The sequence below is a fragment of the Capsicum annuum genome, chromosome 12 (genome assembly GCF_002878395.1).
Source record: "Capsicum annuum cultivar UCD-10X-F1 chromosome 12, UCD10Xv1.1, whole genome shotgun sequence".
NCBI lineage: Eukaryota > Viridiplantae > Streptophyta > Magnoliopsida > Solanales > Solanaceae > Capsicum > Capsicum annuum.
In genome coordinates this window covers 19,220,242-19,245,603 of record NC_061122.1, presented here as the reverse complement: position 1 = coordinate 19,245,603, position 25,362 = coordinate 19,220,242, and the positions used below count along the sequence as shown (strand labels likewise).

At 35.7% G+C, this 25,362-nt stretch overlaps 2 protein-coding genes across 2 annotated transcripts; one reads left to right on the top strand and one right to left on the bottom strand.

Annotated features, from left to right (window-relative positions):
- Positions 1–5,608: 5,608 nt before the first annotated feature.
- Positions 5,609–6,212, bottom strand: LOC107849880 (60S ribosomal protein L28-1-like). The gene has a single exon (XM_016694412.2). The coding sequence runs from the start codon at positions 6,154–6,156 to the stop codon at positions 5,725–5,727; it is 432 nt and encodes a 143-aa protein (XP_016549898.1). The 5' UTR covers positions 6,157–6,212; the 3' UTR covers positions 5,609–5,724.
- Positions 6,213–20,829: 14,617 nt separating this feature from the next.
- Positions 20,830–21,837, top strand: LOC107849409 (uncharacterized mitochondrial protein AtMg00810-like). The gene has a single exon (XM_016693989.2). The coding sequence runs from the start codon at positions 20,830–20,832 to the stop codon at positions 21,835–21,837; it is 1,008 nt and encodes a 335-aa protein (XP_016549475.2).
- Positions 21,838–25,362: the final 3,525 nt, after the last annotated feature.

The window sequence follows — 25,362 nt, the reverse complement described above, 5'->3', positions numbered from 1 at the left end:
ACATTATACAGTATGTATGTAGTATACAGGTACAGATATTAGTCATGGGTTAGCTTGTGGTCCTTCGGGGTCATGAGCACCATGTAACATTTTGGGTACCATATTCGGGGTATTACAAACTTGGTATCAAATCCTAAGGTTCAATAGTGTCCTAGGAAATCTAAAAGCCACATCTAGTAGAGTCTTGTGCATGGGTATGTTGCGTGCCATATTTATGTGCAGAAGGCTATAAGATATTTTAGGAATAGTTTTCCTTCTTTCAGTATTCATGTCGTGTCAGTGAGCATAATCTAAAGTCAATCTCTCAGTCTAATCTGCTTTTCCCTTTGTTCTACAGAATATGCCTCTTAAAAGAAGAAATGAGAATCAACCAGCCCCTTAGCCCGAAGAACCTTTGGGCGAACATGTTTCTCATGTGGAGTTCAGGGCCACATTCACTATTCCTACTCAGTTAGTTGTTCTTAGAATGAATGACCAGCTATCGTTACGACCAACCCAGTGGCTAATTCAGCTGCAACCAGAATTCGAACTTTACCGGAATGAATGCTCTATTCTTTCTTGGGTCTAAGAAAGATGAGGCCCCTCAGAAATTCCTAGATGAGGTGTAAAAGGTTATAGACATAATGGGGGTTACTTCTAGTGAGAGTGCTGAGCTAGCTGCATATTAGTTGTAGGATGTGGCTCATACTTGGTTCAAGCAGTGAAAGTCAGAGAGGGCAGACGATGTAGGGTCAGTTGAGTGGGAGGAGTTTGCTTCAGTGTTCCTTGATAGATTCTTTCCCCTAGAGCTTAGAGAAGCTAAGGTGATAGAATTCATCAACCTCATGCAAGGCAATATGACAGTGAAAGGGTATTCTCTTAAGTTTACTCAATTAGACAGATATGCCCCTCATAGGGTTACAGATAGCAGGGCAAGGATGAGTAAGTTTGTTTAAGGGGTGAATGATAGTGTGGTTAATGAGTGTAGATCCGCCATACTGAATAGTGGCATGACTTTATCCAGGTTCATGAATCATGCTTAGCAGGTAGAGGAGTATAAGATTAAGATGAGGAAGAAATAGAATAAGAGAGTGAAGATAGGTAGTTTCAACTTTGCTCAACCTAAGTCAAAAGGAGGAAACCGTTCTGAGTTTCATCCTAAGTCATCAGTTCTAGATCCTTCTTTAGCCAGTTCTCCAGTTTGTAAGTTCAAAGAGGGTAACAAAGATAGAGTTCCAGGCTCTAAGTCCCAGGGTAGTGTGAGCAGTGCCCACACCTATCCTCTTTTCTAGACTTTTGACAAGCACCATCAGGGTATTTGTAGAGCTGGTAGTGGTATTTTTTTCAGATGTGGAAAGCCAGGCCACAGAGTCAGAGAGTGTCCTCAGCCAGGTCCTCGGGGTCAATAGAATCGCTCCTCAGCTTAGTTCGATTACCCAAATAAGCAGGGTGCCACCTCTAGTGCTACTAGTGGGCAACACCCAAATCGTCTCTATGCTCTTCATTCCTGATAAGATCAGGAAAATTCTTCTGATGTGGTTACCCGTATGTTACAGATCTTTCATATGCATATTTATGCTTTGCTATATCCAGGAGCTTCTCTGTCTTTTGTCACTCTTATATAGCAGTTGATTTTGGAGTCAGGCCTAAAATTCTAGTAGAGCCCTTTTCAGTCTCTACCCCAGTGGGTAAAACTATCATAGCCCGGTGGGTATAAAGGAACTGCCCAGTTATGATATCTCAGAAAGTCACTTCAGCAGACTTAGTCGAATTAGAGATGACTGATTTTGATGTCATTCTCGGCATAGATTGGCTTTATTCCTGCTATGCCATAGTCATTTGCAGAAATCGAATAGTCTAATTTCAGTTTCTGAATGAACCCGTCCTTGAGTGGACGGGTAGTACTTCCACGTTTAGAGGTTAGTTTGTTTCCTACCTTCGGGCATAAAAAATGATATCTAGAGGATGTGTCCATCATCTTGTTCATGTTAAGGATTCCTGTTTCGAGACTCCCAGTCTTGAATCAGTCCCAGTAGTGAATGAATATTCAGATATCTTTTCCAAAGATCTTCCAGGAATTCCTCCCGAAAGGGAAATAGACTTCAGTATTGATCTTCTTCCAGATACTCAGCCTATCTCTATTCCACCATATAGAATAGAACCAGCAGAACTCAAAGAACTAAAGAGCAGTTGAAGGATCTCTTAGATAAGGGATTCATTAGACCCAGCGTTTCCCTGTGGGGCGCACCAGTCTTATTCATATGCAAGAAAGACGATTCTCTCAAAATGTGCATTAATTGTCGTCAACTCAATAAAGTCACGATCAAGAATACGTATCCTCTTCCCAGAATCGATGACTTGTTTGCAAAACTTTAGGGTTCTAGTTATTTCTCTAAGATAGACCTCAGATCTAGCCATCATCAGCTCAGAGTCAGAGAATATGATATTTTGAAAACAACTTTCCGTACTCAGTATGGTCAATTCAAATTCTTAGTTATGTCATTTGTTCTTACCATTGCCCCATCTGCTTTCATAGACTTGATGAACCGTGTTTTTAAGAAGTACTTGGACATGTTCGTTATAGTCTTCATAGATGATATTCTGGTCTATTCCCGTAGAGAGCAAGATTATGTAGACCATCTCAGAAAAGTACTTTAGACTCTCAGAGATTATCAACTATTCACTAAATTTTGTAAGTGCGATTTTTGGATAAGGTCAGTAGCATTCCTTGGCCATATCATTTTCGGTGATGGCATTAGAGTAGATCCTCAAAATACCAAAACAGTAAGAAACTAGCCTCGCCCTATCTCTCTAGCAGATATTTGGAGTTTCTTGGGTTTGGCTGGTTATTATAGATGGTTTATTGAGGGATTTTCTTCTATTGTATCCCTATGTCCAGATTGACTCAAAAGAAAGTTAAGTTTCAGTTGTTAGATCCTTACGAGAAGAGTTTTCAGGAGTTGAAGACTCGACTCACCTCAGCTCCAATTTTAGCTCTTCCAGATTGTTCAGATGGGTTCGTAGTGTATTGTGATGCATCCAGAGTGGGTTTAGGTTGTGTCCATATACAGCATGGTAAGGTCATAGCCTACACCTCCAGACAGCTTAAGCCCCATGAAAATAATTACCCTACCCATGATCTTGAGTTAGCCGCCGTAGTATTTGCCTTGAAGATTTGGAGGCATAATCTATACGGTGTTCATGTAGATGTGTTCATTGATCATAAAAGTCTTCAGTATGTCTTTTCTCAGAAAGATCTCAATATTTGTCTGAAAAGGTGGTTAGAGCTCTTGAAAGATTACGACATAAACGTCCTTTATCATTCGGGCAAGGTCAATATAGTGGCCGACGCTCTCACTAGACTGTTTATGGGTAGTGTTGCTCATGTAAAGGATAGTAAGAAGGAGCAATCCCAGAAAGTCCACCAGCTTGCGAGACTAGGCGTTCGCTTAGTCGATTTAGAGGAGGGTGATATATGGGTTCAGAGTAGTTCAGAATTATCTCTAGTTTCCGAGGTAAAAGAAAAGAAAGATAGAGATCCCAGCCTTGTCAAGTTGAAAGAGTTAGTTCAGGATCAGAAAGTATAGGTTTTCTCCCAAGGGGACGATGGTGTTCTGCGTTATCAGGGTCATCTGTGTGTTCTAGCTGTAGATGACTTAAGGCAGAGAATTCTTGCAGAAGCGCATGGTGCACGCTACTCTGTTCATCCAGGGGCCACAAATATGTACTGTTACTTGTGGGAAGTCTATTGGTGGAATGGGATAAAGAGAGATATTGTAGAGTTTGTGGCTAAGTGCTCTACATATCAGTAGGTTATGATAGAGCATCAGAAGCCTAGTGGTCCAATGCAGGAGTTCATTATTCCTAATTGGAAGTGGGAAGAAGTGAACATGGACTTCGTGACGGGTTTGCCTCAAACTCGTCATCATCATGATTTAGTTTGGGTCATTGTAGATAGAATGACCAAATCAGCTCATTTTCTTCCAGTTCATACCTCTTATTTAGCCGAGGATTATGCCAAGCTCTACATCAGAGAGTTGGTCAGATTGCACATTATTCTGTTATCAATTATCTCAGACAGAGGTACCCAGTTCACCTCTCATTTCTGGAAAGTATTCCAAAAAAGTCTTGGTACCCAAGTTCAGCTTAGTACAACTTTTGATCCTCAGACAGATGGTCAAGAAGAAAGGACCATTCAGACTTTAGAAGATACGCTAAGGGCGTGTGCAATTGATTTTAAGGGATGTTGGGATGACCATTTACCTTTGATTGAGTTTGCATACAACACTTGCTATCATTTCAGCATTCAGATTGCTCCATTCGAAGCTCTCTATATGGTAGGAGATGTAGATCTCCAATTGGTTGGTTCGAAGTTAGTGAGGCCTCAGTTATAGGGCCTAACTTGGTACACTATAAGAAATACAGTTTTTTGTGACGACTTTCAGTGGCGACACAAATAGTTGCCACAAAAGCTAGCATTTCTGTGGCGACATATAAGGGTTGCCACAAAAGGTATAAGATTTAGGAGTGACCGTCAAAGTCTCCACTAATAGTGATATATTTAGTGGCGACTATGCGTAGGTCACCACAAAGGGTATAAGATTTAAGAGCGACCATTAAAGTCGTCCCTAATAGTGACATTTAGTGGAGACTATGCGTAGGTCGCCACAAAAGGTATAAGAATAGTGACATATTTAGTGGCGACTATAAAGTGCCCACTAATAGTGACATAGTTCGCCACAAAAGGTATAAAAATAGTGACATATTTAGTGGCGACTATGCGTAGGTCACCACAAAAGGTATAAGATTTAGGGGCGACCGTTAAAGTCTCCACTAATAGTTACTATATAGTGAGACTATGCGTAGGTCGCCACAAAAGGTTTAAGATTTAGGGGCGACCGTTAAAGTCGCCACTGATAAGACTCTCAGCTCAAGATATTTTACAACATTAGTTACAAATAAAAATTATTTATGATATTAATAAAAATATAGAATAATTAATGATATAAATTAAAAGGCCGAAAAGTTCAAAATGTAACAAATCAAAAGTTCAAATTTTCATTTTGCATTATTTTTTTCTTAAAAAAATAAATTAAGTTATTTATAAATATATTTTGGATATATATTTTATATATCGACAATCCACATTCATGATTTAAAGATGTACAAATTATTCTGGTACTTTTTAGTATCATTTTTTAAAATTTATTAATTCAAATACGATATCTTATATAATTTTATTAATATTTATTATTTTTTTCACGTAAATGTTCACACTCATAATTTACAAATATATTGTCTATTATTATTATATTTACTATAATTGTTATTGTTCTTGTTATTATTATCGACAGTTTTTATAATAATTTTGATGTAACATTAATTTATTTTTATAGGACATCTCATTAGTATTATGATTATTATGTTTATTAAACTAGCAGCCACTTTTATCCAATTTTTCTTTCTTGTGTTCAATTTTTGTAGAGAAGTATTATGTTATTTATTATTAACCTAAATTTTGATGAATAGAATTATTGTTTTTTGTTTTTGCCATAAATTGATATAGATTAATATTTATAAACTCTGATAAAGGGAGTCAATTTTAGCTCAAAACTAGAGATATTGCCCTTGCCAATAGCTACTCTTGAGAAAGAAACAAAGATAAAGTCAACACAAAACTTTGATACTGGAAAAAAACCCATGCATTACAAGTCATACAACCATAGTATTTCCTAGCATGAACTTTTAAGCCTGCCTGTTCCTCTTCTTGACACCTGACTTGGCGATCTTGAGACTCCTGTTCACAGCACTCAACCTTGCGAGGGCTGCCTTCTTCAGGTCTATCCTGTAGTAGTTGTCTGCAACCTGGTTTGTTACAGCCTTAGCCATTCTACGGAACTCCTTCTTCATCACAGATTTGTTCAGCAAGCTTGAAGGTTTATTTTGCTTCTTGGTCTTCGATGTAGCAAGCAAAATAGCTTTATATTTTCCCTCAGGCTGGATATTCATAGTTTTCTTATTTTCTAAGCCAGAGTGCTTGTAAGAGTGAAGGTCATAGAGATTGTTAGGTTCTTTGCTGAAGACGACGCCGGCGGTACCATTACCGAACTCCTTAACCAAAAAGAAGTTGTTCTTCTTCACGATCTCCCATACTAGTTGCCCTGGAACGGTTGTCATTTCTACAAAGACAAAGAAAAATGGATTCCTAGGGTTTCCTTTTGACGGCGGGATGAGGAGGATTCTGAGAGCTTCATGAATACAATTATTGGATATCTAGTAAAAAATATTTTCTTTGTCCTACTTTATTAAAATTGTAAAATAGGAAAAAAGGTTAATAACATACAAGAAGAAAATAAAAAGTGTAGTTACAATAGGCAGCAACAAACTCAAATAATCTTTTTATTTCATCTACATCTAGAATAAAAAAAAGAGTGGATAATGGAGATTTGAGAGAGAAATTGAGAAAGAGAGAGGTACAGAGAGAACAGTGAGAGGGGGAAGATCGGAGACAGAGAGAAGGGGGTCGAAGATCGGCGAGTCTTCGCCTGAATCTTGCTGGAAAAGGGGTCATCTACCACTGAGAAACACCACCAGCCCCCTTCCCCACATTTTTCGATTAAACCATCACCAGAAACGTCCCTTCCCAAAAACCCAATTAAAACCAGCTTCAACGCACTTCAAATCCCCTCAAAAAAACCCGGCCAATATTCAACAAGAACAGTCACCCCATTCCCTTTTCAGTGACTATTCATAAAAAATCCATCAAAAAACGACACGGGATGGGTTATGGTCTTTTCAGTTTGTGATTCTTGGTTCCATTTAGGCGAGGAAATGCAAAGGGCGTTAGATCGAAGTTGAATTTATTTGTTTGGTTGACTTTTGTTCGAGATTTCGGTGGCGACATCGAACAAGTTGGATTTGAAATAAATTGAGGTCCATTTCTTATATCTCTCTCAAGTAATTTTAATTGTTTGATATTTTGTTGTGTTAAATTCATAGTGTAGATTTTGTTTTCATTGATTTTGAGATAGTATCATGATAGATTGACGTTGGTAGGAAAATGATAGGTTGGATAGGCAAACATTAATTCTTGTTAATTCAGCTCGCTTATACAGATTCTGTTGCACAATGCCTACAACTAGATTAAATTATCTTCACAGATGTTGCAATGAAACAAGAGCCTAGCGTTCACTGGACACTGATAGTATCTTGGGTTTGAATGAATTATAATGTATACCTTTTTCTGTCTGAGCTGCAGAAAGTTATGCCCCCGCTTACATTTTCCGAGCTTAGGAGTTGTGTTTGTTTGTAGTCCTTTATGTGATTTGGGTGTTTTTTGGTTTATTTTTGCATTTGGGGTTTGCTTAATTTTGGCATATTAAGGCCTAACCACACCATCAAAGTTTTGTTGTTTCTATATTTTTCAGTAAGTATTGTTGAAGTTGTGAACTTTATTTGATTTGGGTGTTGTTGAGGTTTACTTAGTTTTAGCATGTTAAGGCTTAATCACACCATCAAAGTATTTTTGCTTCTATATTTTCAGCATTAAGCTGTGAACTTAATGGGATTTGGATATTGTTTTAGTGTTGTTTTGTTCATTTTGGTATGTGGGTTTTGCTTAGTTTTGACTTTGAACTTTATGTGATTTGTTGGGTGTTGTTTTCATGATATCTAGTTTATTTTGGCATGTTGGATTTAGTAATTTTTGGCAGTGCACTGATTCAGTAACTGACCAGAAAAAAAGATAGCATATTAAGGTCTAATCACACCATTAAAGTCTTTTTATTTCTATATTTTTTCAGCAGGTATTCTTGAAAGTTGTGAACTTTTTATGATTTGGATGTTCTTTTAATATTGTTTTGTTCATTTTGGCATGTAGGTTTTACTTAGTTGGCTACATTACTAATTTCATTGATAAACGACTTTCGCCTTGGTTCTTCATTGAACAATAGCTTACCTAGAGAAGGCTTAGCTACAATGCTAATTTTCAGCTCTTCACATCTGCTCTGCTGCTACTGGTTTAGTCTGGAATGAGCAAACCAAAACTTCATTTTTGGTTGTGGTTGGAGGGGTGTGGAGGGGCTTCTATCCTTTGATAAACATATAATTTTTGTTTGCACAGATTATAAAAGTAAAGCAGATTCATATCTGGTTTAAAAAATTTTCCTTATTTCTGCAATCAATTTGCATAGAATAATAATATATACACAAATTTTGGTAGGCTTGTCAAGTTTATTGCCCCACTGAGTTTTATCTCGTTTCAGTGTAAATAAATCAATACCAAAGAAGATGGATAATGTGTTAATGAAGTAGAAAAGGAGATTTGTGTAAGTACTCTGTTGAGTAATTTTTATCGTTTTAACATTCTGTTGTTAAATCTATAGTCTAGTGAAACTGTTTGGGACTCTTTCGATTCACTAGCATTGTTGCCTTGTTATTATCTCATTTTCTTGTTCAAAATACAAACTCAAAGTCTAGTGAAGCTGTGTTATGCCTATTTTGATTCACTAGAATTTTTACATTGTCTTTCATCTAATTTTCTTGTTCAAACACATAAACTCAAAGTCTAGTGAAGCCGTGTGAGGCCTATTTTGATTCACTAGCACCTTGTTGTTCATCTTTTTATTATTGTGTTGGTTGGAATCTATTGATACACACATAGTCCTGTATCAATATGGCATTACAATATCCATTGTTGTAACGCTTTATGAAGTGTATTTATATGTATTCGGGTTAGCTGATAGGTTTTTGATAGGCCTATTTACAAAGGAAACTCTAGTAAAATTATTTGAAAATTTTGACAATTAATAGAATTTTAGGACCACATAATGGATAAAATGAAGTGGAAGTTAAGCAAAAATGTGTTAAGAATTGATATGCCTAGCATGAATAAGTTTGGTGGTGTTAGCTGAATTGAGATCTTTCTTTTTTACTGGCTAGATCTTTTTGTTAGTTTCATTGTCGTTTTAGTCTATTTTGGTTTATCTAAGAGTAGTTAAAAGAGAATTTTATTTCTTGGAAAATAGAAAAGGGCAGATTTTTTATTGAGTCAAAGTTCCTAAGCTTTCTTAATGTAATTCATCATTTGAGGAATTAAAAGTCTTATCATTTTGGAAGAGCCAGTCTGATAAGTACGTTTTTATCCCCATTTGTAAGGTGAGTAATGAGGGAGATTACCACAGGGGGCAAACTAGCTTGTGCATTCTGGAATCTTTAATGTATTCCATAGTATTTTAATTCAAAGATATTGTTGTCATCACTTTTACAAAACTACATTAAGATTTCTCAAATTATTACTTGCATTTTAACAAGTTAGAATTGAAACTTCGCTTTATTTTTTATTTCAAGGACAGGTAATTTCATGATGGAAATTGTTAGCCATGAGAAGTTTGAAGATATTTTGTTATTTTCTTTCTTATATGTATATCACCTTGATTTATTACCCATTAAAAACTATATAATTCTCTTCTGGAGAAATATATTTCAATATCGTCTTTGTACTTTTAAGTATTGTAGTTGTATTATTGGCAACGAAGCAGACAATATATAATTTATATTTTTTTTGAGGAAAAAAGTGAGTATTAGTGGCGAACCATAGTTGCCACAAAAAAGTGAGTACTAGTGGCGACCCGTAGTCGCCACAAATAGGGAGTATTAGTGGCGACCCATAGTCGCTGCAAAAAGTCATTTTAAAAACAAAAATAAAATTCAATCTTTTGTGGAGACAAAATATCGCCACTAAATCATTGTTTTGTGGCGTATTTGCTTGCTTTTTTGTGGCAACTTTTGTCGCTACAGAATGTATGTTTTATGGCGACTTACATATGTCGTCACAAAATACTTTTAGTTAAGGAAGTAATTTCTACGACCCTAATGTCGCTGCTAAATATATTTAGTGGCGACTTTTGATTCTTTTGCTGCGACTTTTGTCGCAACTAAAAATCAGATTTTTTGTAGTGGTATTCGACGCCTTAGAGAAAGTCCAGTTGATTAGAGAAGGACTCTGGGATGCTCAGAGCCGACAGAAGTCTTATGCAGATATTCGTAGAAAGGATCTCCAGTTCAAGATTGGTGACTATGTCTATCTAAAGATCTCTCCCATGAAGGGAGTGAAGAGGTTCGTTAAGAAGGGAAAGCTCAGTCCCCGATATGTCGGTCCCTTCAAGTTTCTCAGTCCATTTGGCAGGGTAGTTTATGAGCTCGAATTGCCTTCAGATCTAGCCTCAGTTCATCTAGCCTTCCATGTCTCTTTGCTTAAGAATTGTATAGGTGACCCATCAGTTGTAGTCCCTATTCAGAGCATTGATGTTCAGAACAACCTCTCTTATAAAGAGATTCCAGTTGAAATCCTAGACTCTCAGACTCATATACTGAGGAACAAAGAAGTCCCTCTAGTTAAAGTTTTTTGGCGAAATCAGTCTGACGAGGGAGCTACTTGAGAAATAGAAGCAGACATGCGTACCAAGTATCCTCACCTCTTCTTCGCCGACTCAGATCAAGCTCAAGGTAATAGTTCTCCTTAAGCTTACTCAGTTTCATGTTTAGTGTTCGTTACAAACTTGGTATCAAATACCAATGCATATTCAGTCATGTATTCATGTATTAGCTTAATTATATAATTATGCATCAGGCATGCATTCTCATTGTGAGAAACTTAGTTTATTAGAACATCCAGTCATGCATTCATGAATCAGTTACACATGCATTAGATAAGCGTGTTCAGTATGATATGCTTAGTTATAAGTCATGTATGTTATGAGATCATGTTTCAATTGTTCATGTTCAGTATGTACGTTGGTTATCTTCTCCCCTCACTCTCAGTCTCATTCGAGGATGAATGTTCTCAAGGGGGAGATATTGTAATACCCCGTACTTTTTCCTAGCTTGAAATCATCTCAAGAATATTGAAAGCTTCCATTAAAAGATGAATCCACTTTTGTACATGTGGTATTTTTAATATTTTCACTTTTTTCATGTGGAAATTGAATTAGCATTCCAACGATACCAATTTCATCAAAATTCGACATCGGAGGAGAAAGTTATAGCCAAAAGACGGATGGAAGTAAAACCTCCCAGGTGCGACAGTGAGGCCGATGGATCGTTGGACTAGTGACGGACCATCGCCCATGACCATCACAGCAAGGCAGTGAGAACTACCTTCTTGTTAGGAGTGATGGCCCAAGCCGACGGACCGTCGCTCAGGCCGTCGCAAGGAAAACAATGAGGCCACCTTCTGGATCAAACCTATGATAGATGATCGCCCAAGCCATCACAGCCACAATAGTAAGACCCCATTCTGCCTAGAAGTGACGGTCAGGACCGATGGACCGTCAACCCAGTAACGGACCATCGCAACCACCGTTGCAGGTCCCGATTCAGCAAATTAAAGCTGTTTTTAAAGGGTAATTTAGTCATTTACCACCCACCTGTATATATACCCAATTATGTCCGATTTCATCCATTTGGTACATTATTACTTCACAACCAATATTAGGATTTATCTTTAACATTAATCTCCAAGAACAAAATCTAATCTTGTTCAAGAACTAAGGGATTGTCAATTCTTCAAGTTCAATAACATCAAGAATATTAACCCAGGTATGCATAGTGTTCATTCACGGACTCCTTTCGTCCATGAAGTCCAAGAATCCCTTTTCCAACTTCAAGTTATGGATTTTATTTATGATTTTATGATTGAGCTATTCTTGTTCACGTTGATAAATGAGAAATTAAATTCTACTACATGTTGGGTGATAATTTTTATGTGGGTTTAATTATTATAGATATAGATTCATGCAAACCTATGACTAAACCCTTGAATGATGAAATTAGAATGTGACGATGATGTTTAATTGTTGTACAATGATGTTTACATGTACTATGCCTACAATATGCTTGATTTAATGCCTAAATAAAGGAAAAGTGCCTAACTAGCATGTTGTCATGAAATCCCCATGTACGTTCAAGCTTTTGCCTATCAAATGTTTGATGAAATGCTTCAGTAAATGCATTATGGTGATTATTATGTATTCAAGAAAGTCATGCTTTGTAAGTTTCCTTCTATCGAGTCCTGGGAGTACTCGTACCCAAAATACTAGCTGTGTGCTTAGAGCCATGTCATGTTTTCATGATACTCTTAGTCAATCTATGATCCTTAGACTTCAGACAGTTTTATGACTCAAAAAATCTCTATGATCTCATGAACTCAGTCAGTTGTCAAATATCAGCAGTATTTCATTAGTTAACGGAAGTCAGTAACTCAGTCTATGTTCAGTTTCATAAAATCATATTCAGTGTCTATTCAGATGGGAGTAGAAATTAGCACTGAGCGAACCCAAGGGTAGGAACTCACCTGTAATATAAGGGTGTGATTCTTAGAAGCAATCCTTGCATTCCAGAACTATGTAGCTAGCATAGGTTGAGACATCATAGACTGCTATATGAGGGTATGTGAGGGTTCGTACCATTCTCATTAGATTTACCTCTTATATTAGGGTCACTCACATGTTATCCATACCAGTAGTGCGGTATTAACACCCTTCTAATCAGGGCACAGATTGGAACTCGATTTATCTATAGTGCATCATTTGGGGCATGTCGTTTAGATGACTATCTACCATAGTCTCAATATCAGCCTCTGTAAAAAAACTCAGATAGTTCTTTATTATTTAGGACTGTCAGATACAGTCAACTCAGATACAGTACAGAACTCATCTAGTTTCATCAGATTCAGGGACTGTTAAATACGGTCACTCATGTTATCAGTTATATCAGTTATCAGTATGTCATGTTATCATGGTATCAGCGTTAGTATTTATGTCTCATGCAAGTACTCTCACACTCATGATAGTCAGTCTGTTATTATATTTGTTTATGTATATGAACCCTATGCATTCAACCTCACATGCATACCAGTACATTCAAAGTACTAGCGTATTTGTGCTATAGTGTCTTATACCATAGGTTCAGAGACACGAGCTCCAGAGCATCAGTAGATTCCAGTCTCAGCAGTCAGAGTTAGAAGTGAGTCCTCATCTTTTGAGGACACGATCAGCATTGTATTAGCTCATTAATTTATTTATTAGTTGGAGTTAGTTGGGGACATGTCCTATTAACTCCTTATTTAGAAAGTCATGTTTAGAGGCTTTTCAGGCTACAGTATATTTAGATAGCTTATTTCAGTTATGTTTTGGGTATTTCATACCCCATCCACATGTTATGATTTGTCATATCTAATGTTATAGTTTTGAACCTTATGGCCTTTCAGTTCATGTTTCTGCATTATACAATATGTATATAGTATACAGATACAGATATCATTCATGGGTTAGATTATGGTCTTTTGGGGTCATGAGCACCGTGTAACGTTCTAGGTACCAGATTCGGGGAGTTACATATAAGTAAGACATTCATCATTTCCTTTAAGGTTTGATTTTTCCTTTTCGCAATTCCATTAGATTGAGGTGAATATAGGGCTGTAGTTTGATGGACAATTATACTATCTACTCATATTTCTGCAAAGGGAGATTCATATTCTTCACCCCTATCACTTCTTATTATTTTGATCTTTTTCTCTAACTGATTTTCAACTTCTAGTTTATATTGCCTAAACGTATCTATTGCTTCATCCTTATTGTTTAAAAAATAGACATAACATTATCTTGTGAAATCATCAATAAAAGTTACAAAATACTTTTTTCCAACACGAGATAGTGTTGACTTCATATCACAAATGTTAGTGTGGATTAAGTCTAAGGTTTTGAAATTCCTTTCAACGGACATATACAGATGCTTAGAATACTTTGATTCCGCACACGTTTGACATTTTGATTTACTGCACTCAAAGTTTGACAAAACTTCTAAGTTAATCAGTTTTCACAATGTTTTGTGATTGTATCCTAATCGTTCATGCCACAAATCATTAGACTAAAGCAAGTAAGAAAAAACTGAACTTTGATTGATTTCAACATTCATTTTGAATAGGCCTTTTCCTACGTACACTTCTCCTTTACTAAGTACAATTTTTTTTAAAAATAAATACACATTTGAATTCATTTTTATCTAGAAGTGATACAAAAATTATGTTCTTCTGTAACTCTGATACATAAAGGACATTGTTCAAAGTCAATACTTTGCCTGATGTCATTTTCAGGCAGACCTTTCCTGCTCTTTCAACTTTTGCAGTTGTGGAGTTTGCCATATAGATCTTCTCTTTTCCTTGAGCCAGAGTAAATGCAGCAAACAAATCCTTATTTGCACAAACGTGGTGGGTGGCACCAGAATCCATCCACCATTCTCAAGGATTTCCCACCAAGTTGCATTAAAGACAGCATGGCACACAGATAGTCTATTTCTTTCTTGGATTCAACCATATTTGTTTGGTCCTTCTTTTTGCCTTTCTTTGGGGTACGACAATCTGTCGACTTGTGGCCAATCTTGCCATAATTGAAGCATTTTTTCTTGAATTTCTTCTTAGATTGATTTCTTTCTTGTTCAGCTTTCTTTCATTTTTTTGAGTTGTTGTGGTCGCCTTCTACAATGTTTGCTTCGCTCATTGCAGAATTTCCTTTCGACTTTCTTTCCACAACTTTCTTGCCTTCTTTAATGTATAGTCTCACTATGATATCTTTGACTGTCATCTCCTTTTGTTTATGTTTCAAGTAGTTCTTAAAGTCATTCCACATAGGTGGCAACTTCTTTATTATTTCCGTGACTTAAACGCCTCGTTCACAATCAAACATATAATAAAGTTTATGTGAACATTAAGAACATTTTTAACATGTTCAATAAAGGTATTTACTAAAATCATACCTTCCACAAGGAGATCGTGGATGATAAATTGTAGTTCCTGTATTTGAGACACAACAGACTTGCTGTCAATCATTTTAAACTCAAGGAATCTTGCAACAAAGAACTTCTTGGTTCCAACATCCTCAGTCTTGTATTTTTTTCCAGTGCACTCCACAACTCTTTTGATGTTTTCATTCCACTGTACACGCTGTATAGGTCATCTTGGAGTCCACTTAGAATGTAATTCCTGCATAGGAAATCAGAGTGTTTCCACGTGTCCATTACGACAAATTTTTCCTGGTCTGAAGTTCCTTTGGGCACCTTTGAAGCTTTTTCAGATGTAAATCTTTGAAGACACAATGTTTTATGGTAGAAGAATATCTTCTATTACCACCTTTTAAAATCAACACCCATGAATTTTTTGGGTTTCTCCGCTGGTACCATTGCCTGCGGAACACTTGTACAACTCATTGTGGCAATATTAGCTGTTGCCATACTTTTCCCAACATCATTCATATGACTATCAGTAGTCATTTTCCTATCACAAAAAGATAGTCAACTTTAGTATATCAAACTACTACTAATACAGTTGTAGCAAATTTAACAACCTCTTGTTTCTAGTTTAACGATGAAGTTTTGTGACTTTCAATCATTAACTGAGTGACATTTAATTTGTGATGAAGTTTTTATGACTTCAAATTACATGTTAAGTTCAAACAGAGTGGAAAGCATAAAGATTTATTCTCCATAAACCAAATATATAGATTCTGGTTATTTTCTTAAGATTGTTGTTTTCGGTACACAAAATTTGTATGTTAGTTCAGTAAACTTCAAAACAATTTCAAGACGTTTCAAGAACACTTATGAAGTTGTCCAATACCTTCAACACAAGTTCACTATGAACTATCAAAGAAGTGTGTTCTATTATTAAGAAATAAGATAAAATAGAATAAGCCAAGTCCTTCGAATTCACGAAGCTTCCTTAAGGAAATAATTCCTCTCAAGTACCCGAGGTTGCGGAATTTTCCTCCTAGGATAAAATGACTTCACAACCAGAAAGTAGCGGTACCTCAAACGTTCTGGTTTTCTTTGAACTCACTCGACGGGAGATGATCACACGGTGTTTGTAAGAAGACAAGAAGTGTTTTAATACAGAAAACTTTTGTACTAAACCTGTGAAAAAATGTAGGTTTATATAGCCATGATCAAGTGCCTCTTCGGAAAGAAGGAAATGGTTCATTGGAAAGGTGTATATTTTCTGAATAGTCATGTCTCTCCATTTGAAATAGTGTTTCTTTTCCGAGCAGTCACAACCATCCAAATAGGTCATACCTTTTTTGTTTCATTTCGTTGAAGGGTTGCATCCCTTGTGAGGAAGCATTTTGCATTTCTGCAGTTGTTTCTGCACTGCATGCAGGTATGTTAATGGAGAAACAAAAACTATTGTATTTTTGGAATATGTAAATAAATTTTATCTAAAAAATTAATTGCATCGATCATATGAAGCCGAAGCCGAACGAACGACGACGACGGCGACATGAGGCACCTCTTGGTTCTTGTCTCACTTAACTTGTGGAGTTTGTGTTTCTTAATATAAACACATGAAAGTTTCATTCTCCCACCAATGTGGGAAATTAGTGGACTTTCCTTTCTTTTGAGTACACTTTCCTTTTTTAAGTGTTATCTCAATTTCTCCTCCACTTAATTCCCTCTATTTTTCATTCATACTTTTAATCTTGAAACCAACATACATAACCACCCCTTTAAATTTATCAGATATTTTATTTAAATACTCAAATTAAATCTTGTTTCAGTTGAACACCTCAATTTTTAATAAAGTGTTTGAATTAAACTTTCGATTTAAATATTTGAAAAAAAAATCATGTGTAAGCCACTTTTTTAATTATATGTATTTACCTCAATAATGTGTACAACTTCAATCATTTTCTACTTGATATTGATACATATAATTAAAGGAGGTGATATATTGTAGGTGATTAAGACGAATGAAAACATGCATGATTTTTTTCATAACTTGAATCAAAAGTGTCTAATTAAAACACTTAACAAATTTAAAGTTGAAATGTTTAATTTTAAAAAAATTTAATTCAAGTATCTAAATGAAATATCCTGATAAATTAACTCCTATTTAACTTTATTTTATTCCATCAAATTATTTTCCTTTTCTAGATCTTAGCTCTCAAACTTGTTTCCATAATTATTTTCCTTTTATATATCTTATTTCTCAAACCTCGTTTCCATAATTATTTTTCCTTTTTTGGCTTTACAAAAGTAAAGGAAAGTGGACACCACACCAAATTGAGAATTGAGAAGTACTACTTCGGTTAATTTTATTTGTCAAATTTGAATTTTTGTATGTCTTGATGGTTGAATTCATAATAATAATTAGGATCTAATTTGATACTTGGTTTTAGTATGAGATAAACGAAGAACAACATGAACATAAAGTAAAATGCAATAAAAGTAAAGATACAAGATGTTTAATGTGGAAACCTTCTTATTCAAGAGAGTAAAACCGTGATCTTATCTCTGTAGGATTTCACCAACAACTTCACCAATCAACAAGCAACGATTTTGATTACAACTCTATGAAATCTAGGAATTAAACTCGTAATCCCTACTCACTAGCAATACCTCTATTGCTACACCTATTTCACAGTACTACTAGAAAGACTCCATTGTTTGTTATTGTTTTTCTCTTTCAGTCGTTGTTAGTGTTTTAGTTGATCGAGTCTTTAGCAAATTAGTGGTTTGTTGAATAAAAGTAGCTGAATCTTTTGAGCCTATTAGTAGCTGAGTAATAGTACGAGTTAGTGGATTGCTTTATTTAATTTACGTTAGTAAAAACTCTATCTAAAGAGATCAATTGTTATACTTCAGCCAATTGAATAGAGTCCTATCATTCTTTTACTCTCCTAAAGTTTAGTCTTTTTCATCGGTGGTTTCAGCACCAGTTTTACGAGAAAAATGCATAAGAAAATTGTAGCAGCAACGCGAACGTATGGCTTCAAAAAACTTTGTGCAGGCATCCATTCCTCGCTTTAATGGCCACTGTGACCATTTGAGCATATTGATAGAGAATTTCCTAAGATCAAAGGAGTACTGGCAAGTGGTTATGGATGGCATGCCAGAACCCGCAGAAGGCATAACAGTGTCAGACCCACAAAGAGCAGAAGTAGAAGCGAAAAAGTCAAAGGACCTCAAGGCGAAGAATTATCTTTTCCAAGCAATTGATTAGTCAATCATGGAAACTATTCTTTCTAAAGACACCTCTAAGATGATTTGGGACTCCATGAAGAAGAAATATCAAGGATCAACAAGGGCAAAGAGGCAACAGCTTCAAGCACTTCGTTCAGAGTTCGAAACTCTTCGAATGAAATCTAAAGAGTCCATTACTGACTATTTTTAATGGGTGACGATAGTCGTCAACAAGATGCGGATCCACGATGATAAGTCAAATGAAGTTATAATTGTTGAAACGATTCTTTGATCAATGACACCAATATTTAACTTTGTCGTTTGTGTTATTGAAGAGTCTCATGATATTGATATGCTTTAAATTGATGAATTACAAAGTTCTTTGTTGATCCATGAGCAAAAAAATCACTCAACAAGAAAAAGAGGAGGTGGCATTGAATGCCTCAACAGATGATTGTTCCGAAGAACAATAGAGGTAATAGTAGAGGCAGAGGCAGAGACAGATGCTGAGGCAATAGTGTAAATAATCAGTGCGTCACTACCATGATAATCAAGGTAGAGGAAAGGGAAGAGGTGGCTATAACTCAAAGTCATCAAACAAGTCTAAAATTGAATATTACAGATGCCACAAGTTCGGTCATTATTAATCAGAATGCCGAACAAATTTGTCTAATCTGCATGTACAGGAATCTAATTTTTCCGAACAGGAGGAAGAAGAGATCTCTTTGTTGATGGTTTGCCACATGAAGGAGGAAATAAATAAGAATTTATGGTACCTCGACTCTGGATGTAGCAATCATATGAGTGGAGATAAGTTAGTTTTCTCTGCCTTGGATGAATCTTTCGAGATTGTGTGAAGTTTGGGAACAACTCCAAAGTTGCATCCATAAGAAAAGTGCAGGTTCTAATTCAAACCAATAGAGATTTCAGCCAGACAATTGCTAATGTTCTTTTTGTTCCAGATTTGAAGACCTATCTTTTGAGCATTGGCTAATTGCAAGATAAAGGGCATGAAATATGCATAAAAGATTGAGTTTGTAGAATTCTATATGCCCAACTTGGACTAATTGCTCAAGTTAAATGACTAGAAATAGAATGTTCCTTCTCTATCTCCACAATGTTTATCATACATGTTTTTTGCTAAATTAAAGGATGAGGCACGGTTGTGGCATTTTTGTTATGGGCACCTTAATTTTAACACACTGAGAATGCTAAATCAAAAGACCATGGTGAACAGCCTTCCTTAAATTGTAGCTCCTTCAGGAACTTCTGAAAGTTGTGTTGTTAGCAAACAACCTCGCAGTCAATTTCTACAAGGCAAATCTTGGAGAGCAAAGGCATTGCTGGAATTGGTGCACTCAGATGTATGTGGACCGATAAATCCAAATTTCAATGGTGGAGAAAGGTACTTCATAACCTTTATTGATGACTTCAATCAGAAAATATGGGAGTATTTTTTACAAGAAAAGTCCGAAGCATTTGACGTTTTAAAATGTTTTAAAGTACTTGTTGAGAAAGAAGTTGGCAGTCCATTGAAAGTTCTTCGTACTGATGGAGGAGAGTTCAATTCTCAGGAATTTATGAAATTCTGTGAGAAAAATGGAATCAGGAGTCAACTTACTACAACTTACACATCTCAGCAAAATGGTGTTTGTGAGCGAAAGAATCGCACAATCCTCAACATGGTGAGTAGAATTTTGACAAGGAGCGGTGTCTCAAAATTTTTTTGGCCAGAAGCTGTTGACTGGAGTATTCATATTTTAAACAGAAGTCCAACTTTGTCTATTCAAAATATGACTTCAGAGGAGGCATAGAGACGACAAAAACCAAGAATTGACCAGGCCAGAATCTTCGAATGTATGGCTTATGATTATGTTCCAGACCAAAAAGGATCAAGTTAGATGATAAAGGAGAAAAATGATTTTTTCTTGGCATTAGTAATCATTCTAAGACTTATAAGTTATATAATCTTAACACCAAGGAAATTGTCATTACCCATGAAGTAATCTTTGATGAAGATGCCACCTGACCATGGAAGGACAAAGGAAATCATCAGCTTGTTCCAGTAGCTTCTGAAGAGGAAATACTACAACTGGAGGAGACAAAACAGTTGACAAATTTAGATCCTATTTAATCACTAGTTTCAGCTCCTACAAAACAAGAGGAGTGACCTCAACGATAAAAAAGAAGACCCACATGGATGACAGATTTTGAGGTAACTGGAATTAATCAATTGGAATATCGACTCATTCATTTTGCCCTATTTTCATATTGTGATCCTACTACTTTTGAAGAAGCTATCAAAGATGCAAAATGGTGAAAGGCAATGGTTCAAGAAATTGTCGCAATTGCTAGAAATGACTCTTGGGAGTTGATTGAGCTTCCAGAAGGGCATAAGAAAATTAATGTTAAGCGGATATACAAGAAAAAGATGAACAAGGAAGGTGAAGTTGAGCAGCACAAAGCACCCTTAGTAGCTAAAGGCAATAAACAAAAGTTCGGTGTGGACTACAGGGAAGCTTTTGCTCCGGTGGCATGACTTAACCCTATCATATCAGTGATAGCTTTGGTTTCTCAACACTCATGGCCTATTTTTCAAATGGATGTTAAAGCAGCCTTCGTACATGGGGACTTGGATGAACAGGTATTTATTGATTAACCTCCTGGTTATGCCAAGGTTGGAGAAGAGCATAAGGTGTGTAAATTAAAGAAGGCATTATATGGACTATAACAAGCCCCACGATCTTGATATAGTCGTATAAATGCTTATTTTCTAAGGAGGGATTTAAGAAATGTCCATATGAGCACACACTCTTTATAAAGATTGATGATAAAGGAAAAATGCTCATTATTTGTTTTTATGTGGATGATTTGATTTACACTGAAAATGATATCTCCATGGTTGAAATTTTTAAGAAGTCCATGAAGGTTGAATTTGATATGACTGATATTGGAATGATACATTACTTTCTTGGCATTGAAGTTGTTCAATCTACTGATGGGATTTTCATCGCACAAAAGAAGTATGCTCAAGAGATTTTGGACAGGTTTCAGATGAAGGGTTGCAACTCTACCAGCAGTTCCACTGAGTTTGGTTCAAAGCTCACTAAAGAACCTAGAGGAAGAAGAGTTGACAACACTCTCTACAAGCAAATAGTGGGAAGCTTGATGTATTTAACGGCCACAAGGCCTGATATTATGTATTCTCTAAGTCTTATTAGAAGATACATGGAAAGTCCCAAAGAGGTGCATCTTCTAGCCGCAAAGAGAACTTTTCGCTATTTGCAAGGAACTACTAATTATGGTCTGTTCTATGCGAAAGGAGAAAAGTCAGACTTGGTTGGCTTTACTGACAGTGATTATGCTAGAAATTTGGATAATTGGAAGAGTATGTTTGGTTATGTCTTTACGATGGGGTCGGGAGAAATTTCATGGTCTGTACGAAAGCAATCAATTGCAACTTTATCAACTACTGAAGCTGAATATGTAGAAGCAGCATGTGCCTATCAAGCAATTTGGATGCGCAAGGCTCTTGAAGAAATTAATTTCAAGCAAAATGGCTCTACACTATCATTTAGTGTGACAGCAAGTTCAGCAATAAAGCTCTCCAAAAATGCTATTCAGCATGGGCGAAATAAACATATTAATGTCAAATTTCATTTCTTAAGGGACCTCATAAAAGATGGAGTAATTGATCTCATTTTCTCCAGAAGTGAAAATCAGATTGTTGATGTGTTTACTAAATCTCTCAAGTTGGCATCCTTCCTGAAGTTCAGAAAACTACTTGGTGTTTGCAATTTGGAAAATCACATTTTAAATGTGTTGTCTATTTTAAGGATGTTATACTGACAGTGTGACTTTCAGTTTAAGGGAGAGATTGTTGGTTATTGTTTTTCTCTTTCAATCGTTGTTAGTGTTTTAGTTGACTGAGTCTTTAGCAAGTTAGAGGTTTGTTGAATAAAAGTAGCTGAATCTTTTGAGTCTGTTAGTAGTTGAGTAATAGTAGGGTTAGAGGACTGCTTTTTTTTTTTTTTTAATTTTACGTTCGTAAAAACTCTATCTAAAGAGATCATCAATTGTTGTACTTCAGATGAATGAGAATCTTAGCCAATTGAATAGAGTCCAATCATTCTTTTACTCTCCTGAATTTTAGTCGTTTTCATCATCCATTAGCTAACTCTAGCTAAAAAAGCATCTCAATATAAAATTAAGAGAAATATCCACGAGAATCTCTAATTGAGAAGCGATTTACAATTGGAAGAACCAAGACAAAGACTCAATTAACCTAGAAACAAAGACATATTCAACTATGAACAAAAAGTTTCTAAGTTGTTAAATATTTGTACTATCAGAAAACAAATTCAGCTTTTGCTTAAGAGAATGTTCCTTTGATATTTGCAAAAACTAAGCTTCTTCTTCAAGATGATGTGTGTATATATAATTAGCAATGGGAGAGAATGCTTCTCATTAGAGGACATGAAAAGAACTACTACAGTGTGCATTTCATTACTCTGCTGTAATTGCCAGAGCCGTACGAGAACAATTGACCTATGTCACAATCCGAGACGAGGCTTTGGCTGTGACGAGAATCCCAATCCTATAAAGGACAAAGATAACCCCTTAGCATTACATCATAAGAATAGTCATAAAAAAAAGTTGTGGAAATAGGCCCATAACATATGAGGTTCATAGTACATAATTAAGAATCCAAGTCTTGGAAAACAACATGAAATGTATGTCTAATTCGGTCTATGAAGCCTCTAACAATGTAAATGAAAATCCTATGCCAAAACATGGCCCTGACAATATCATAAATAAGATAAGCAAAGTTCTACTAAATGAAACACAGACCTTGTGAAAGATGAATGACTCACCACTTGCTAGTAGTTGTCCCAAAAGAATCCTAGTGCTGAGCAGGGTCATGGGAGACTGCTTTGGAACCTACATCATGAAAGGATGTTGCATTTGGGGACCGTTAGTACAATGAGTAACGATGAGTATTGATATGCGACCCAAGGAGAGAGACAAGCAATTTATAAGTTAAAATGTAATGGCATAACCATTTGAAACAACAAGCCTAAACTGTACAGTTTGCACTGACATCTAGTAAACCATGAACTATATGGGTATGATATTCGCCCAATCAGTGGGACCCACAATCCATGTTTGCCGCATAAACTGAGATCACATAATTTAGCCATCATAATATTGTCATTTAGGACTAACATCATAACGTTGTCCAATTAAGGCACGAGCCACTCCAACATCGGCAAAACATAGGTTTCGGGCGTTGGGTCACGAGGACTTACACCTTCTCGTTAGACTATAAAATTTCCTATAAGCCCAAATTAAAACATTGTTTGAAATCGTTTATTCATAGAATATTTCATCAAGACATTCACATTTTGATATCGTCATACCAAGACTTGCAAGTCATCTATACCATTTCAAATAATTATCGTAAAACATTATAGATTCTTAATTCCATCATATAGAAAAAGAACCATAAACATTATTATCGTTAAGTTTATATAAGAATCTCAAAGCAAGTCATAAAATTCAACACTTTCGATATTTCAAAAGAATGGGGTGGCATTTTCATTCATTCTTGAAATCCAAAGCTTTTCGAAAGGCTTAAAGGTCATATTTTCAATCATTTATAAAATTTAAGATTTTGATTTCGTATAATGAAACCTACCTTTCCAAATAGTATGCTCAAGTCTTATAAACCCATTTTTAATAATTAGAAAATCATTAATAAAATGAAGGAAAATCAATAGCAAGCTTTTCGCAATAAAATCCTCAATCCTGGTCTCAGTTTATCATTTAGAAAGTTCTAATAGTATTGAAATAAATACCTTGTATGAGCAGTTTGAAATAGGGGGTGTTCAAACATATTTTTTTACAGAAAGAATTTGAGAGAAGCTTCACCTTGGAGCTTAGAATCTTGAACCCTAGTGATTTTTGAGGAGAAGTGGGTTATACTTTTGAAGGATGAAAAATGCATCAAGGGGTTTGGCATCATTTAGTAAAGGGGTGGAGGGGGGGGGGGTGTTCCTAAGTGTAATGACCAAAATGCCCAAGGCCAGTCCCGGGGCCTCCCCCTTGTGGAGCATGGCCTATCACGAGGGTGGTCCATTGGAATCTCGTGTCGGGTTTTGCAATGCGGGGACCATGGCATGGCTTCCCTCATGCGACGCACGGCACGTTTCCTCGTCCTAAATTTTCCCCAACACTTTTAAACTCATCCCAAAACATTTTCTACTCATTATAGGCTTGTTTAAGGCTATAATAAGGCATGCAAACATATGGGGCGTTACAGTATAACAGACAAAAGTTGTATAGTTATTATTTGAAGACACCAGTTGATGCAACTAATCCACTCACTAAATTTGTCAATCATCAAAACATTGAAAGCCATAAAAGGACCAACAATATTTTATTACAATGCCCACATTAATTGACATTTCTTCTTAAAATTTGTAAAACAACTTGAAAAATAAGTAATAAATAATTTAAAAAAGAAGGAAAATATTTTTTTTCTTTATATGATAAATATGGTAACTAAAAGTAAAAGTAAATATATTAATTGTATAATGAATACGTAAAAATAAAGGGATCGAGTATTTTAGATAATTCTTTTCAAAAGTTTTTCCGTGTCTACAACATACTTTACAAAAGTGCATGAATTGCCTCTTCCTTAGTGGTAACTTTAAAGTGTAAATAAAATGAATATTTAATGACTATCGAAGAAATTAACCATTAATTTAAGTCTAGAGTTTCAGTGACATAACTAATCTTCTGTGCTAAATAAAATAAAAATAGTAACATAAATTTGGAATAGTAAGTGAGACAAAAAGATTATGATCATTATTATACGCTTGATTGACCTAGAGGGACAAAACTGTAATTTGACTGATAACATTTTTACCTCGTATAGAATAAAGAAATCTACCAACAATTTTTTTAAAATTTAATTTGTGCTAGCTTTCAATAGCGTCAAGAAAAAGTAAAATAAGTGAATTTTTATTTATTTTTAATCGTTGATCAGTTAAAAAAAAGTAAAATAGGGGTTAAGCAAAGTACTATGAAAATTGAGGTTCAAGGGTGGAGGGGATAGGTGTTGGGTTGTGGAGCCTGATTAATATGTAATGTACTGTCATATATTAATGTTCACGCGGTCGGGGTAGTGCCCTGACCCAAATTTTTGGTTGTACCTTTTATTCTCATTTCTCTGTGTAACTGTACATACTCTGAATCATCAATATAATTAGTCCATCCGCCATGGATTTTACCAACGGGTGTTACCACGTAATTCATTCTTACACATCTCTCTCTCTCCTCATGAACTCTCTCTCTCGTTTTCTTCATCCT

What these genes read in the sequence shown, in the direction of transcription:
- LOC107849880 (XM_016694412.2), bottom strand. Translation starts at nt 6,156, where the DNA reads ATGACAACCGTTCCAGGGCAACTAGTATGGGAGATCGTGAAGAAGAAC.
- LOC107849409 (XM_016693989.2), top strand. Translation starts at nt 20,830, where the DNA reads ATGCTCATTATTTGTTTTTATGTGGATGATTTGATTTACACTGAAAAT.